Source organism: Boleophthalmus pectinirostris, unplaced genomic scaffold (assembly GCF_026225935.1).
Source record: "Boleophthalmus pectinirostris isolate CB_2022bp ecotype Guang Dong unplaced genomic scaffold, ASM2622593v1 HiC_scaffold_2826, whole genome shotgun sequence".
Classification (NCBI taxonomy): Eukaryota; Metazoa; Chordata; class Actinopteri; order Gobiiformes; family Gobiidae; genus Boleophthalmus; species Boleophthalmus pectinirostris.
In genome coordinates this window covers 650,435-667,633 of record NW_026571291.1, presented here as the reverse complement: position 1 = coordinate 667,633, position 17,199 = coordinate 650,435, and the positions used below count along the sequence as shown (strand labels likewise).

General features: G+C 42.0%; 1 protein-coding gene across 1 annotated transcript in view; it reads left to right on the top strand.

The window, feature by feature from the left end:
- LOC110173713 (signal peptide, CUB and EGF-like domain-containing protein 1) overlaps window positions 1-17,199 on the top strand; it is a gene marked incomplete at its 5' end in the record, with an annotated part of 198,737 nt that overhangs the window by 96,933 nt on the left and 84,605 nt on the right. Inside the window, one exon of the mRNA XM_055160027.1 lies at window positions 4,995-5,084. Within this exon, the coding sequence (XP_055016002.1) occupies window positions 4,995-5,084 (90 nt within the window). The remainder of the gene's footprint in view (window positions 1-4,994; window positions 5,085-17,199) is intronic.

The following is a 17,199-nucleotide window of genomic DNA, read 5'->3' as shown; positions in this document are numbered from 1 at the left end:
CTCCTCCACCCCCTCCACCCCCTCCTCCACCTCCTCCACCCCCCCCACCCCGTCCTCCTCCAAACGTCCCTGGGGCCACAGGAGCCGCCTTAATCAGAGCCTCTTGAGCACAAAGCTCTTCACATCAAAGACCCAGAGCTCAGACTCTCACAGTTCAGCCTTTAGTCCGACCTGGAGGAGTTTTTGTTTCTAAACCGTTTCCCAGTCGCGTCTGTGGAGAGTGTGCGTTTGCGTTTCAGAGCTCTGGGGCTCCCTGCAGTTTTTATCAGCTCTAAAGGTCCTCGCTATAGACGTACAACGAGCAAACGCTGCGTTTGATTAATGCGATCGTCCATTTAACAACTGGGCAGGTCCAGGAAGATTCTGGAACATCGGGCGAACACAGTTTCAGTTCAGATACTTGTGTGTTTCTGGTGAAAGTCCAGTGGCTCTAAAGCTCCTCCTGTGATGGAGAGTTCGTTTTGATGTAACTCGTTTAGCAGAGGCGAGTGTTGGAGCTGTAGTAACACTCCTCGCCCCGAGGTCCAGGTCCAGGTTGAGGTCCAGGTCCAGGTTGAGGTCGAGGTCGAGTTTCACCAGAGACTGTGTGGACGTAGCTCACCTGCTCCAATTCACTTTGTACTGAAAAATCGTGGCCCCTCTCTGTGTCGCTGCTGCTCTCAGGCTCCTCGTTTTGGTCTTAAAATATTCGTCTGAACTCTCTCTATGTGACCCTGAGGTTTTTATTTCAATATTTTGTCCATGAATCAGGATCTGAACATTAATAACAGACCAATCAGGCGCCTCCCGCTCGTGTTAGTAACGTGTTAGCTCGTGTTAGAGGAGGGCGTTTCTTTCAACAGCCTCGCTCCTGATTGGCTCTTCGGTTCCTCTGATCCTCGAGGTCAGAATTCCAAATATAGAACAATTCCACCTTTGTAACTGCCCGCCTCCATGAGCCTCATTTGACTGGAGCCCAATGCTCTTAGTGCACTTCTTCATACAGTCTGTGTGAGAAACCCTCGTCACCATGGCAACCGCACACACACACACACACACACACACCCGTCACCATGGCAACCACACACACACACACACACACACACGTCACCGTGGCAACCGCACACACACACACACCCGTCACCGTGGCAACACACACACACACACACACACCCATCACCGTGGCAACCGCACACACACATGTCTGTCACCATGACACACACACACACCTGTCATCATGACAACCGCGCACACACACACGTCACCATGACAACCAACCACACACACACACCCGTCACCGTGGCAACCACACACACACACATCACCATGACAACCAACCACACACGCACACGTCACCGTGGCAATCCACACACACACACACACACACACACACGTCACCATGACAACCACACACACACACCCCTCACCATGACAACCGCACACATGCGTCACCATGGCAACCGCACACACACACACACACACGTCACCATGACAACCACACACACACATCACCATGACAACCACACACACACACACACGTCACCATGACACACACACACACCCGTCACCATGACAACCACACACACACACCCCTCACCATGACAACCGCACACACACATGCCTCACCATGGCAACCGCACACCTGCACACTTGAGCCTGGACAGTCTCCTCTCTCTCTCTGCTCAGGGACTTCCTGTGGTCAAAAGTTCAAATCTGTGTCCACATAAACGACAAACAGGCAACCAGCGATCCCAGACTCTCCTCCTGCTGTTTCTGCATGTGCCCTCCGCCCCCTGTGCCCCCCTCCGCCCCCTGTGCCCCCCTCCGCCCACCTCCGCCCCACCTCCCCATCTCTCCATCTGTGTGCCCGCCACGCTGCCCTATCTGACCCGTGTGTCCGTGTGTGTCTGCCTCATGCCCCCCCACCCCCTAACCCCCCTCACCCCCTCACAGTGCCCCCTCACAGTGCCCCTCACAGTGCCCCCTGGTCCCGTGTCTCGGTGCCAGTCTGTCCCTTACGCACGAGGGCGGCTGGATGTTTCCACTCAGGGCTTCAGAGCGCAGCAGACTGTTTTTATTTACCCACAGGCCTGTCACGATAACAAATGGAAGCACAGTAAATCCCCCCAGAGAAACACGGTGACAAACGACAGTGCTGAAGCCGCTTCACCACAACAACACGACAACAGTGAAGCGGGATAATCCCACTAAACCACTTTAGACAGAATAGACACTATCGTTAAAAGGCCCGAGCTGCAGAATGAAGCAGTAATTAGCCACGGAAATCACTTTTTCATCAGTCGACAGCTCAAAAAAACTGATTTCAAAACTAATGCAAAGAAACTAGCAGTTGAAACACGTCAAAAAGGTAAATACGCCTCCTGTATCGAGTTGAGAGTGAGAGTGATTCTGGTGACAGGCCTAAGGATCCACTGAATCGACTGAACTGCAGATATTTTATACACGTTTTGGGTGTTTCAGAACCTGTTTCAGATCTTAATCCTTTGAAACAGGCGCATTTTTAGAACAAAATAAAATCCCAGTACTATTAGTCACTCTGTAATGTTATTAAACAGAAAATAAAACCGTCACAGTCTTCATAGAACCTTGGTTACGATATCGATTTGATCACTCATCTGTGATTGGCTGAAGTGGCCTGTCACTCACTGGTGGGTTGATCTCAGACTGGCACAGCTCTGGTCCCCTGAGTGGAAACTGTGTCCCTCATAGACAGTACGAAGAAGTGGACTGAGGGAGTGTGACGTCACTCTGAGACGTTCGGCTACAGCCAAATGAAGCTCATTGAGGATGGCGGTTAATTCCGTAGGCGAGGTTGTGGAAGGTGCTCGACCCTTTCACGCTTAGCGACGCTGTCCAGTCAGACCTCGGGGAAAGAAGGCACCTGATTGGTCTGTTGTTAATGTTCAGATCTTCATTCAGGGACGAAATAATGAAATAAAATCATCAGGATCATGTAGAGCAGTTTTTTTCAATAGAAAGTGAACTGGAGTTCTTTTTCACAACGGCCCGAAGTGTCCCGCTGTAGGTTTGTGGAACTTCTGGTTAATGGTTTTCTGTGTCAAAATGTCTTCATAATTCTGCCCCAACACCAAATCTTCAACCAACAAACTCCACAAAGAATAAACATTCTCACATGAACAATTTATCCACAACGATCAAGAGAAGAAAGACTAAAACGTAAAGGTGAACAACGATGACGCTTTAGTGACGCTTTAGTTTCACTTCATAGAAACCGTTTGACCTCGCAGTGTTAGAATTCGTTCACTCGACGGTTGGCTGGTACTTTTTATCACGTATGTAATGCTCCTCTAACGGGGCGAATTGGTATATTAAGCTTTTCCCAAATCCCAAATAGGAAGAAGGACAATAACGTCTTTCCCCTTGATGAGATTCACCAAACATTCTCTTTGTTCCGGCTTTAAATCCTCGATCTCGGGAATCGTTACCAACACTGAATGTCTCCGAACTTGCACTCCCGGGTTTTTTGCGAATCGTCTAGTGTATTCTGATTCCTGACCAAGTCAGTGGAGAGAAATGAAATTTAACGGAGGCACTAGGTGGCGCCAGACTGAATAAAAATGTAACTGTTGTAACTTTTAATTTTAAATGTAGAATCAGTCTGAGCGAACAAGTTGCACAGTCTTGTATTATATCTAAAATAACTATTATATCTTAAATAACTTGTAACTAAAATCTGTTCAGCCTACATGTCCCATCATGCACCAGGGGATGTGAACATGTGACCTACACATGTCACTTTAAATCTGCACGGTAACAGCCCATCTCGAGTTTACCCTGATGAAGACCGAAGGGCGGAAACATGTCAACGTGATTTTAACTTAATCTGCCGTAGTTAATTGTTTTGTACTTTTTGAGTGCCTCAGTTTTTTCAACTTTGCATTACTTCTGTTTTATTCATGGCCATAACATTAGTTTTGCTCAGTAGTTCATTAAAGCGTCGTTGTTTCCTTTAAGTTTTGCTCTTTCTTCTCTTGATCGTTGTGGATAAATTGTTCATGTGAGAATGTTTATCCTTTGTGCAGTTTGTTGGTTGAAGATTTGGTGGTGGGGCAGATTTATGAAGCTGCTGGAAAATACGACACATTTATTTATTACTTTTTTTTTTTAAAAAAAAATAATAAAAAAAATATAATATATATATATATATATATATATATGAATTATATATATTTTATTATATATATTTATAATTTTTTTATTTAGTTTTTGCCAGTTATGTACATGAAAACGATTAAAAAAAAAACAAGGACAGCTCAACCTCACATGTTTTCCCAGCCTAAATATAAATATATATAAACATACATCCACATACTCATAAAAATATAGAATGCATATATACATACATAAACAAATAACAATAAAAAATAAATAAATAAAATCTAAAAACTAAACTTTTAAGAGAACCTCACACCTTGTCAAACACTTTTAACTTTTCTTTCGTAATGCATCTGTTTTACCCAGTGCACCAACTTCGGCCTACACATTTTTTTTTTTTTTTTAATATTGCAGTTGTTCTGATCGTAATTGATCGTAATTTGTTCACTTTTAGTCAATTTTGACACAGAAAACCTTTAAGAGAAAGTTCCTCAAACCTCCAGCCGTTGTGAAAAACCTTTATCGCGCTCGTGCTCAGTCGGCGCCGTAAACGATGTCCACTTCTGCGGTCTATGGTCCCCCCCCCCCTCACCCTGCCCCTCCCCGTCCCCCCCCGTCCCCCCCCCCCCCCTCTGTCCACCAGCCTCACCCGGTCACCTCACCCACGTCTCCTCCTCCTCGTAGTTGTGGTTCTAACGCTCACACTAACAGGGGTCTGCTTCATGGCTTCTCGCTTCGTGTGGCTCCATTTTATTATTTTTTTTTCATTTTTTTTTTTTTTTTTTTACTTTGTTTGTTTTGCTGAAGCGCGGAGGGGCTGGAGGTCTGACCGCTGGGCTCCTCATAACCTGCTCACTCTTTGTCCCTTGTTGTTTTAGAGAAAGATGAGGCTGCAATTGAGAGGTCAGAGTTGAATTCCTCGTCAGTAGCTGATGTAGACAAGCGGGTGAAACGCCGGCTTCTTATGGGTAACTCTTTTCTTCCTTTCTATGTGTTGCCATGGCGCTTGTGCTTGTCCCCGCCCCCTCCCCGGTCACTCTCGTTTTTTTGTTTTTTTGTTTTGGTTCAAACTCTAGTGTCAGTGCGGTGGTTTTATCGTGCTCTTTCCTCCCTCTCACACTCTCTCTCTCTCTCTCTCCCTCCTCTACGGTGCCTCCAGGTTTCACTAATGTCACTTTTGTCGTACCAGGTTTGCCGTGTCTTTGCGCCTCCTGTTTTCGAAGGTCACGCGTACGTATTTCGCAAGTGAATTCAGAGGTTTTTTTTTACTCAAGTAGGAGCAAGTTTCGAGGTTTCAGATGACGCCAGCACATTCTAGAAACCAGGAATATTTGGTACAGACGGAGCAGATTTTCCTAATAATGATGATTTTATTTACAACTAGAGCTGGGGATTATTAAGAAGTTGCAGATAAGATACACAGGTCTGGGCGATATGGAGCAAAAAATATATGTCGATGTGTGTACAGAAAAATAACCTCCCAAAAACACCTGCAAAAACAAATCTGCCAAATTCTACAAGGTCTTTTTTTATTGAAGTGCAAGAGGTGGACAGTTCATGTAGGAACAAGGAGCTTCTGCCTCATTTAAGATTACGAAAAGTCCCCTGATTTATGTAATGAAGGACTTGATTACATAAACCAGGAGTGTCAAACTCATTTTGATCCGGGGGTCATATCCAACCGACTTTGATCCCAAAGTGTCCGGGTCAGAAAACTCATGTCATAAAAACCCAAAAATAACAATAAGTTCAAATATTTGTGCAGAGAAACACAAATTTATTACAGAAATTTTTTTAATTGATCAACTTTTCTTTTATAATATTATAATATTATGAACAACCTGAAACTTTAAGAAAAATACAATTTCAACACAAAGTTTTTACAAACTTGTTTAACATGAACTTGTCTGTAAACAGGAATAAGTCCATTTTTTGTTGTAAAATCCTGCACTCGGCTCCACTTTTCTCATGTTGGACATTTTCTGATGAGGGTGTCACGGTCAACAGTCAAAACGATCGTCCTTTAAGAGCGTTTGGAAAGAGACAAGTCTTCATTTGTGCTGCTCTGGTGGGAGGGGCCACGTACAGAGACGCTGGAGACGCTGCTGTGATAAACACCACAGAAAATTAACAAGATTTTAATAGAAAATATAACTAAAATATTTTAGTAGAAAATCAGCCGAGGGCCAGACTAAAGGTCTTGGAGGGCCGGATCTGGCCCCCGGGCCTTATGTTTGACACCTGTGACATAAATAATAAATTAACTGTAAAAGTAAAAGAAATAAAAACATATTTTCTTCTTTTCATTCATAAATAAAACAACTCAGTTCAAGCTCATCTTTGCATTAACTCTGTTCAACCAAAACTCTGATCTCAGAGGAAGTTCAGGAGGTTCATTATTTGAACAGATTCATGTTCCTCACCAGCGTCAGGATCTGAGGTTTAATCCCACAATCCACCGCAGATCAAACCCAACGATTCCAAAACACTATTGTACAAGTGACACTTCAGCAAATGATTCATTAAAATCTTCTACATAAATAAACTTTACTTTACTAAACTTTACAACATAAAAAGCAAAACCACATCAGCCCGTTTGACATTATCATGTGTTTAATTCAGTTTTGTCACGTGTGTTTACGTTTTACAGAACCTAAACTTAAAACCACATGACTCATTTGCATAAACAGTTCTTTCCTTGTGTCGCTGATGTGGTTCAGCTTCTTTCGGGCTAAAGGACACGACTCAGTGGAACATGAGGATGAGCTGCTGATGGTTTTGTCTGTAAATGGTGGAAAAGTTTTGTGGTGCTTGAAACTTTTCACTGGCACCAACTTTGGGCGTTCACAGAGGTAGTGAATGAAACACAAGCAGCGACAGAGAAGACAAACAAGCAAAGTGGTGAAATCAGTATTAAATATAAACATTATATCAATATGTACGATATGTCAGAATCCATATCAATTTAAAAAATGTCTTGATAAGCCCCGGATAAACGGAAGAAAATGGATGGATCTTGATATATTTAAAATATCGAGATATCGCCCACCCCTAACGATACATATCTTGATACAGTGAGCTTTCAGTTCAGTGTGATATATTTCAAATCGATTCGATACGGGTCAGTAAAAATAAAGGCTGAATCGTGTCTGTGATGCTAAAAGTTCATATGAAACACAAACATTTTAATCATCAAAACAGTGAAAATGTCAAATGTGTCAACTTACAAAACTGATAAATAGGTTCAAAGTGTCAAAGGCTGCGTTCAGACTGAAGCCTGAAGTGACCCAAATCCGATTTTTTGTCTCTATGTTCCTGTATCTGATCTTTTAATGACGTCTGAACGACACAGATCTGATTTTTTCAAATGTGACCCAGGACACTTGGATCTGTGCTCCTGAAACTGATACATATCTGATCTTTTGACATGTGACTTCAGTGTGAACGGACCAAAGTGCATTCATCCACCTACACGTTATCAACAAGACACAAACGTCACTATTCTGCACTGAAGTAGGAGAAAATTGTTACTGAACTCTGTGTGACTGAAGTGAAGCACATCTCCACTCACCACAAAACACCACGACCAAAAACCTCGTCCTTCTCCTTCTCAATCTCCTCCTTAAAACAAGTCAGTTGTTCATGTTCTGGCTCCGGTACGAGAGGAACTTTAAAATCTCCAGGTGCTCGATGCTGCGTCCATGTTTGGACAACTTCTGTAAACACAGAGACGCTCGCTGCGGTTGACGTCGTCGTGTCTCCAGTGTCACATGTGGGACACTTTTGGACCGTTTAATGTTCACACTGGAGTCACAGACAAGTCACATTTAACTGGAAATGTGAACGACCTCGAAAAAAACATCGGATTTCACAAAAAAATCAGAATTGAGCGTTAAGCCCTTGTAACCACGTTACGTAACACCACGTCGGTGGCACCCTTACTGTGGCGGGATAACTCTCCTTAAGTTCCGGTGCCGCACAACACAACACTCCCTTCCTGCTCCTCTCCTCCGCTGCTACAGCGCTGCTGCTAATCGCTGGAATAAGGACGCCTCATCAAGGATCTGATAAAGATTTACTGGACCGATACATCTTACGTTTACCTCAGAACACATCTCAACGGTGAGTGACAGAATTACCTCTCCCGTAAGATATCTGCAGTTTTTGTGCGTACCTGTCTACACCAAGTAGCCAGCTAAGCTAACGCCACTAACCCTCGGAAACAAACGCCGTCAGCGCGACAAACAAATTTACTTTTAGTTTAATTCCCACTTTATTTTATTTTTCAATCAACCCGAATGCTTCACTAACGTCATTCGCATTGAACGGCCAAATTTGAATCTATTTACCTCACTATTAATAGAATAATAACTATTTTTTCAACGCGAGCCCAAGTCAATGATTATTTTGAATGCAACCGGTTGCGCACAATACTGAATTGATAATATTGATTGATATTGATATTTTAAAGGTGCACCATATTTTTGAAGTATTATTTTAGTTTATTAATTATTGATCAAATGATAAGCAGATGTTATTTTTGTGTTATTGAATTTTCATTTCCTTTAGTAATGGACTATTACTCGAGCTAAGGCTAATTTTAAGTTAATTTATTTCATGGCTAATTTTTGTTTTACTGACCCTGTTCCAGGTCAGGTTTTTCCCCCCACTCTGGATCATTCTCTCTACACATCAACAACATTAACTGGATGGCGAGCTAAAACGCCGGAAATCGCGGTAGGACAAAAAATAACCCTTTCATAGCAACGGAAACCTACTCTCGTTCGGATTACAATAACTCTTCTCTGGATTACAATAACCTTGATGAACTATATCACCATCTGATATTAACTGGACTCTTGACTTAAAGGAAATACTGGTTTTGTCATTTTTTTTGTGTGTGCTATTTTGTTTCTGTTAAATCATACCCATATATATACATGTCAATAATAATAATGTAATATAAATAAGTTTCTATCATTCATACCCCTTATATATTTATACTCTAAATTTATAATATATACCTTTGAACTAATTTTGTGTTATTGTTTTATTCACACACCTTCACTCCTGCTGACCTTATTCTGATTGCTCAGATCGCTGCCACCTCTAGCCCTAGTCCGTTAACCCTGCAGTCTGAACGTAGACGAAGTGTCAAATTTCAATGTTTCTAATAATTACGATTGTTATTTACAACAACTGCTTTTATTATGAATGAATTGATGTACAGGATGGTGGCCATAAAGGGTCAAAAACCAAAATAGCACTAAATATTATATGTACAGATGTTCGATCAAACGACTACAGAAGCCTTGGAGGGCAAAAACTCAAAGTCAGTGTTGATAAAAAAAATGGTCAAATGGGTTAAATCTCAAACTACAAAATCAAACTGTTTTCTGTTTTATTGTTTGTTTGTTTTTTTCGTTCTTAATTGAAATTCAAAAGAACAAATGGTACACAGACCCTATTCGTTTTTTCGATTTTGTGTTTAAATGAATAATGGAAAAAACAGATAATGGTCGTTTCCCGTTTCCGTGACCCGGAAGTGACACATTTACCTCAGTGAAGCAGAAAGTGCCATAGACATACATGTATAAACCTGTGGAAAGTGTGAGATAGAAACCAACATGGAAACCTTTTTTTTTTTTTTTGGAAATAAGAAAATGACCCAATAGAAAAAAATCAGTGTCATATTCCAGGTTTGTTCTTTTTATTTAAAACAAAGTGATAATGTGGATGTAAATATTATTTTTCGGCGTCTGCGGCCAAAACACAAACTACTGATCACATTATTCTTATGAATGAATGAATGAGGTGCTCCGTTTGACCGGGACTGAGACCAGGACTGAGACCGAGACCAGACCGAGACTGAGACCGGGACTGAGACCGAGACCAGACCGGGACCAGACCGAGACTGAGACCAGCACCAGGCCAGACCTGAGACCGAGACTGAGACCGGGACTGAGACCGAGACCAGACCGGGACCAGACTGAGGCTGACCAGGACTGAGACCAGCACCAGGCTGAGACCGAGACTGAGACCGGGACCAGGACCGGGACCGAGACTGAGACCGAGACTGAGACCAGGGACTGAGACCGAGACCAGACCGGGACCAGACTGAGACTGAGACCGAGACCAGACCGGGACCAGACTGAGACTGAGACCAGGACTGAGACCAGCACCAGGCCGGGACCAGACCGAGACTGAGACCGAGACCAGGCCAGGACCAGACTGGGACCAGACCGGGACCAGATCAAGACTGAGACCAGGACCAGGCCGGGACCAGACTGGGACCAGACCAAGACTGAGACCGGGACCAGACCGAGACCAGACCAGACCGGGACCAGGCCGGGACTGAGACCAGGACAAGGCCGGGACCAGACCGAGACTGAGACCGGGACCAGACTGGGACCAGACCAAGACTGAGACAGGCACCAGACTAGGACTGAGACTGGGACCAGGCCGGGACCAGACCGGGACTGAGACCGGGACCAGGCTGGGACCAGACTGGGACCAGACCGAGACTGGGACCAGGCCGGGACCAGACTGGGACCAGACCGGACTGAGACCAGGACCAGGACCAGGCCGGGACCAGACCGGAGGCTCAGAGTCCACAGCAGGGCTGGAGCTGGAAGCTGAGACTCGGACCCCGCAGAGACTCGGAGTCAAAGCTCGGAGTCTGGAGTCCGCTCTGGTTCAGTCCACAGTCTGGTCAGTCCTGGTTCAGTCCTGGATCAGTCCTGGTTCAGTCCTGGTTCAGTCCTGGTTCAGTCCTGGTTCAGTCCGTATGCAGTGTAAAAGTCACAGACGTCACGTAAACGGGAAACAGACTTTTTTGGGGTTTTTTGTGAACTGTTACTGTGGCCAATAGAGCCTGAAGGAAGGATCATTATCCACACGATTCCAAACGTTTCCATTTCCGGTTTTGTGACGTAAGCGTGAACAGAGCTCGTTGTTTCGTCGCCCGCAAAAAGTCTTGGATTGTTTTTAATATCACAATAAAGAAATGACTAAAAATGAAACTAAAAATCTACACCGATGTAAAAAAAATCATCATAAAGGAGAGTTATTGTTTTTATTTTATTTTATTTATTTTCAGAATCAGTTTTATTTCCATCGCCTGTGACCAAAACACACAAAGCAGACACTTGTTTTGGCGTAAGTGCAGATTATTACAGCACCTCCAGCTCAGACCAAAGACTCTGTTTAAGCGCGAGACCAAACAAAGGGTGATGCTGCCGTGTAAAGTACAGGGCTGCAGGAGTCCGGGCTGCAGCGGGACTGTAAACACCAGCGGCCCACCCAGAGGCGCACACACAGGCAGCGGCACCACCCAAGCCACGCAGCAGAGGCGCCGCTCCGGCTCCTTCTCGGGATCCGAATCTTTTGGACCTGTTCGTTTCAGAGAGCGGATCGTAAAAGTGGCTCATTTTATCGACAAAATCATCAGTGAGAGACACGACCGAGACTCAGAGCTGATGAAAATGGTTCAAACTGAGCGTCAGAGTGTTTTTACCCAATAGAGTTAAGCATAAATCTAAATAAAACGTTAAAAAATATATATTATTGTTAAATGTGTGTTTTCGTGCACAAACTTAAAGCTCTCTCTCTCGTGTGTTGTTTCAGGCGTAATCAGGATAAAAATGTGCAAAACTAAAAAATAAAAATATTCGATTCTTTTGAAAAATGAGATCCGGTGTCCTGTCGGTTTGAGCTCCTAACGCTGCTGCTCTTGCACACGACCCCGAGCGCTCCGACAGTTTAAATGCCGTCGATTTGAGCTCCTGAGGCAGAAGTGGAGCAACAAGTCACATTTTAAAAGTTTGTCTGTTTTATCCAGTTAAGAATCGACATGTGCGTGATTGATTTACAGCAAAAAACCTGCGTTAGATGATTGAAGAGTTTGGATTTAATATTTGATTTTATCGTTTTTGTTACGTCATATTTTATTTTGTTTTCATGTGTAGAAAACATTTAGAAAGGTGCTGTATAAATAAAATATCACTATATTATAATAGGAAATAATATAATAGGAGGATCAAAATTAAAAACTGGGACTAAGTCGTGGGTCAAACTAAATATTTATTGAAAAATATCAACAACATCTGCATGTTTTCTCTTCTTTCGAGACCTGTAATGTTAAACCTTTTCTTATTAAAATAAGTCTATGTTCAGACTGCAGGTTTAACGCTCAATTCAGATTTTTTTGTGAAATCTGATGTTTTTTCGAGGTCGTTCACATTTCCAGTTAAATGTGACTTGTATGTGACTCCAGTGTGAACATTAAACGGTCCAAAAGTGTCCCACATGTGACACTGGAGACACGACGACGTCAACCGCAGCGAGCGTCTCTGTGTTTACACAAGTTGTCCAAACATGGACGCAGCATCGAGCACCTGGAGATTTTAAAGTTCCTCTCGTACCGGAGCCAGAACATGAACAACTTACTTGTTTTAAGGAGGAGATTGAGAAGGAGAAGGACGAGGTTTTTGGTCGTGGTGTTTTGTGGTGAGTGGAGATGTGCTTCACTTCAGTCACACATGGAGTTCAGTAACAATTTTCACCTACTTCAGTGCAGAATAGTGACGTTTGTGTCTTGTTGATAACGTGTAGGTGGATGAATGCACTTTGACCGTTCAGACTGAAGTCACATGTTAAAGATCAGATATGTATCAGTTTCAGGAGCACAGATCCAAGTGTCCTGGGTCACATTTGAAAAAATTCAGATCTGTGTGGTTCAGACTGTCATTAAAAGATCAGATACAGGAACATAGAGACAAAAAATCGGATTTGGGTCACTTCAGGTGCAGTGTGACTGTAGGCTAAATGTTTAATAATAGTTTTGCTTAAACATTGAATCCAGAACAAACAGAATATCAAATAAAAACATTTTAAATAAATCATGTCTTTATAGCCGGTGAGCAGCTCTAATACGTATTTGATCTCGTGGGCCAAATATAATTGTATTGCGGGTCAAATTTGGCCCCCGGACCTGAGTTTGACAGGTCTGGTCTAGTGTATTTTGATTCCCGACTTAGTCACTGGAGAGAAATAAAAGCGAGCAGAAGCACAAGGTGGCGCCAGCCTGACTACAGAAGTGGAGTAACAAGCCACATTTTAAAAGAGTTTTGGTTTTATTGTCTGTTTGTTCCAGTTAAAGATCGACATGTGTGTGTTTGATTTACGGCAGAATCTCTACGTTAAATGATTGAAAGGTTTGGATAAAATATTTATAAATATATAAATAAAAATCATTATATTGTAACAGGAAATTCACACTGTAGCCTGTGATATTTGCCTTAAATATGATAAATGTAACAGTATTTAATATAAAGATTTGAGTGTTTCCAGTCGTTTCTTTCTCTTCTGTCGTGGGAGTTTTATTTAATGTTCAGATCTGGGCCTGTGGAAATGAACTCTGCCCAAATTCATCTAACAAAAATTGAATAATGTTGATTGAACAGTGGGACATTATTGGATGAATAAATTGTTCTGTGGATCTGTGCTCCTTTAGTCGGAGCCTGAATATGAACCAGGCACAATCACATAAATGAGTTGAAATTGTACAAAACTCAGGTATAAAGTCTGATCCTCGTGTGCAAACAACATCAAACCTGCGTCTCTAATCCAAAGAAACATGTGTGAAACTGGGGTTTGGTTTTATCAGATCTGTACAACTGTACACGGAAAAACATGAGCAATATTTAAGATCTAAACACTTAAATCGGTCAGAAAGTGACGTAAAAGTAAAAGTGAATGACCAAAACACAAAGAAAACGTGACTATACTGACTCACATGTTCGTCGTGAATGATCTCTGCACAACATTTTTCAGTAATTACGCACCAGTTTCACTATTTTATTATTACCAAGCACCAAACAAAATGAGGATGTCCCAGTTTTTTATTTAGAAATTCTGGTCGCCCTAAATTAAGCCTCATTGGTTTTGATCCATAAAGATTCAGACGAGAAATCGTTGTTCTACCTCAGACGAGAAAAGTCATTTGTATCTTTCAATTTTTGGATTCTAAGTAAATAATATATTTTTTTGACATACTGTAGGTTAGAACATGGTGCTAACTGTAGGCACTACTCTGTTAGAACGTCTGTTACTCAAGACTTTAATATGAGTTTTTTTTTTACAATCTGACCAGAGAAAATTGACTTGATTTAGTTGGAACTGCAACAGGTTCAGCTGATCTGTGCTGTAAAAAAAAGTCCCTCTCAAAGAACTTTACAGTCACAGTTTTCAGTGAGTCGCTGTCGCATTTTTGTCGAAAATCAAACTCTTAAACGGGACCATGAACGCTCGGAGTGATCACGGGAAAATGAAAATGTGCTCTTTGAATCCATTTCGTGTTTTTATCTTGAGTTTCCAGACGATCTTAAAACCTTTTGGGCAGCGTTCAAAAGATTTTAAGAACATTCCACCATAGACCCTAATTTTTTTTTTCCCAGTTATTTTTGCAATTCAAGTCGTGTCCAAGGTAAAAACTGAACAGACAGAGGTTAAAAAAAAAGATAAAAGAACAAAACACAAGTTCAAGTTCTGCTAACACAACCTCAGGAAAAAAGAACAAAGTTGAACTGGACTGAAGAGTGAAGCAACCGACAAGTGCCACACATTTATGGAAACTTCTGCAACAGATTTGGGAAGAAGTTTATGAACAGTATTTGTTTTGTGTTGTAAAAAGAACGAGCCACGAGTGTGTTCAGCTGTTACATCTGCCAACGGTCGACACACACATCGATCAGAAGTTTAGAATATGTTTTGGTCGACAGGAAACGGGGAAAAACTGGAAAAAGTGAGGTGTTCATGTCCCACCGGGAGGAGGCCCCAGGGGAAGACCCAGGACACGCTGGAGGGACTGTGACCCTGTTTACACTGAAACAAATCCACGTATCACCGTATCGGAAATGATTTGTGTCCACACACGTTGTTTCTGTGTCCGTAAGTCTTCACTATCCACACAGATTTGAGCAGATTTGTTTACGCTTTACAGAAATGAAACTTCAAACCGCATGACTCATTTGCCTAAACTGAGCTCAAAACAGCTCTGTCCTTGTGTCGCTGATGCGGTTCAGCTTCTGTCGGACGAAACGACTCGACTCAGTGGAATATGAGTGTTCTTTCTGTGACAGAGGGGTGTTCTGCTGATGGTGAGTCTGTTCTGTGTTTCTGTCGTGTTGTTGGTTCATGTGAAACTTTTCAGCGTTTATACGTCTGCAGGTCGAACACACAGACACACGTTTATGTGAATGGACAGATGTTCTCGCCTCTTGGAGTGCGTATACATGCACATCAATAACCCGGTTATGATCGGGTTTTTTGAGTATCCCGGTTTCTTGATGGTGCATGTAAACGCAGTAACCCGGTTTCAGTAACCCAGTTATGGCAGTATCCCGGTTATTAGAAACCGGGTTACTGTAGCTGGTTTATTCCGATAGTAACCGGGATACTTGTGACATGTAAACGCAGTATCCCGGTTACTGCAACATAAAGTTGAGTCACATGCGTCCAAAAGACACTTTCCAGCCTTTCACCACAACAGTAGTGACATAAATAAATTGACCAACATAAATAAAGTGACCAAACGAGTGAAATGACGTAAAATAAAGAGCTGCGCTAAACCTGCACTCGTACGACCTGCACTCGTACGACCTGCACTCGTGTGACGCTGAAAAGCTAAAACATGAACTATCTCCTATACTCTATATGCACAGAACACACTCACCATCATCAGCACCTCTTCTGTCACAGAAATAACACACATAATCCACAGAGTCGTGTCATTTAGTCCAAAAGAAACTGATCGCATCAGCGGCGCAAGGAGCGAGTTGTTTTTATCACCGCTAACAGTTTATGCTAATTAGCCAAACGGTCTTAAGTTTCGTTTCTGTAAAACGTAAACAAATGTGATCACAGCTGAATGATCTGATCAAACGGGCTGATGTGTCTATAGTGTTTATGGTTTATATGTTGTAAAGTTGAGTTTATTTATGCAGAAGATTTGAATGAAGAATCTGCACAGTGGATTGTGGGAGATCTCGTAGCTCCTTAGCTTCTTATGCTAAAGGAGCTCACGGTTTGTATTTTTCCTGGTTTATTAAATTGATTTAAGTTAATTTTTGCGCCTGCGCATTTGTAAGATTATGTCAAGAAACCGGGATACTCCATTTGATCATGTACACGCGGATATGAGTGTCCCGGTTTCTCAGTGCTCATGTAAACACAGTAACACGAATACTGACAGAACCGGGATATGGCTAATAACCGGGTTACTGATGTGCATGTATACACACTCTTGGTGTTTTTGTCGGTGAAGTACTTGCCGGCGCACGGACCTACATCTAGTGGTGTGCATTGCCTTTAGTCTAACGATACGATACATATCATGATTCACATGTCACGATTCAATATATCCTGATACTAAATCAATGGATGATATATCGCGATTTATCAGTAATTACTTCTAATAATACAATCAACTACATCTTCAAGAGAACACATTTGTATGGAATATAATGTTTTTTTATTTAAATCATGAGAACAGTGAATGCAACTAATGAATTATTGTGAAAAAGTATTATTTAAAAAATCGATTCGGATGCATTTTGAATCGATTCGAGAATTGTGCAATGAAGTATCACGATATATCACCAAATTGATTTTTTCTTACACCCCTACCTCCAATCCACTTTATTTCTATAGCACATTTCACAAACAAACTGTCTCCAAAGTGCTGCACAAATACATAAAAATAACAACAATAAGATGATGAAATAAACTACTAAAATAATACTAGTCTTAAAATAATAAAACCAGTAAAATAAAATAAAACCAGTAAAAATATAAATAAAAACAAAATCATAGAATAAATACCAATAAATAAATGAAATCAGTAAAACCAATAAAAACACATAAAAATAAATAAAAGACACAGAGGAGCACACGACTCCCGCGGTGTTAAAAGCCAGAGAATAAAAGTGGGTCTTCAGACGAGATTTAAAACTCTCCACTGTGGAGCTGCTCCAACGTGAAGCGGCAGATCGTTCCAGAGTTTAGGGTCGACCACAGAGAAGC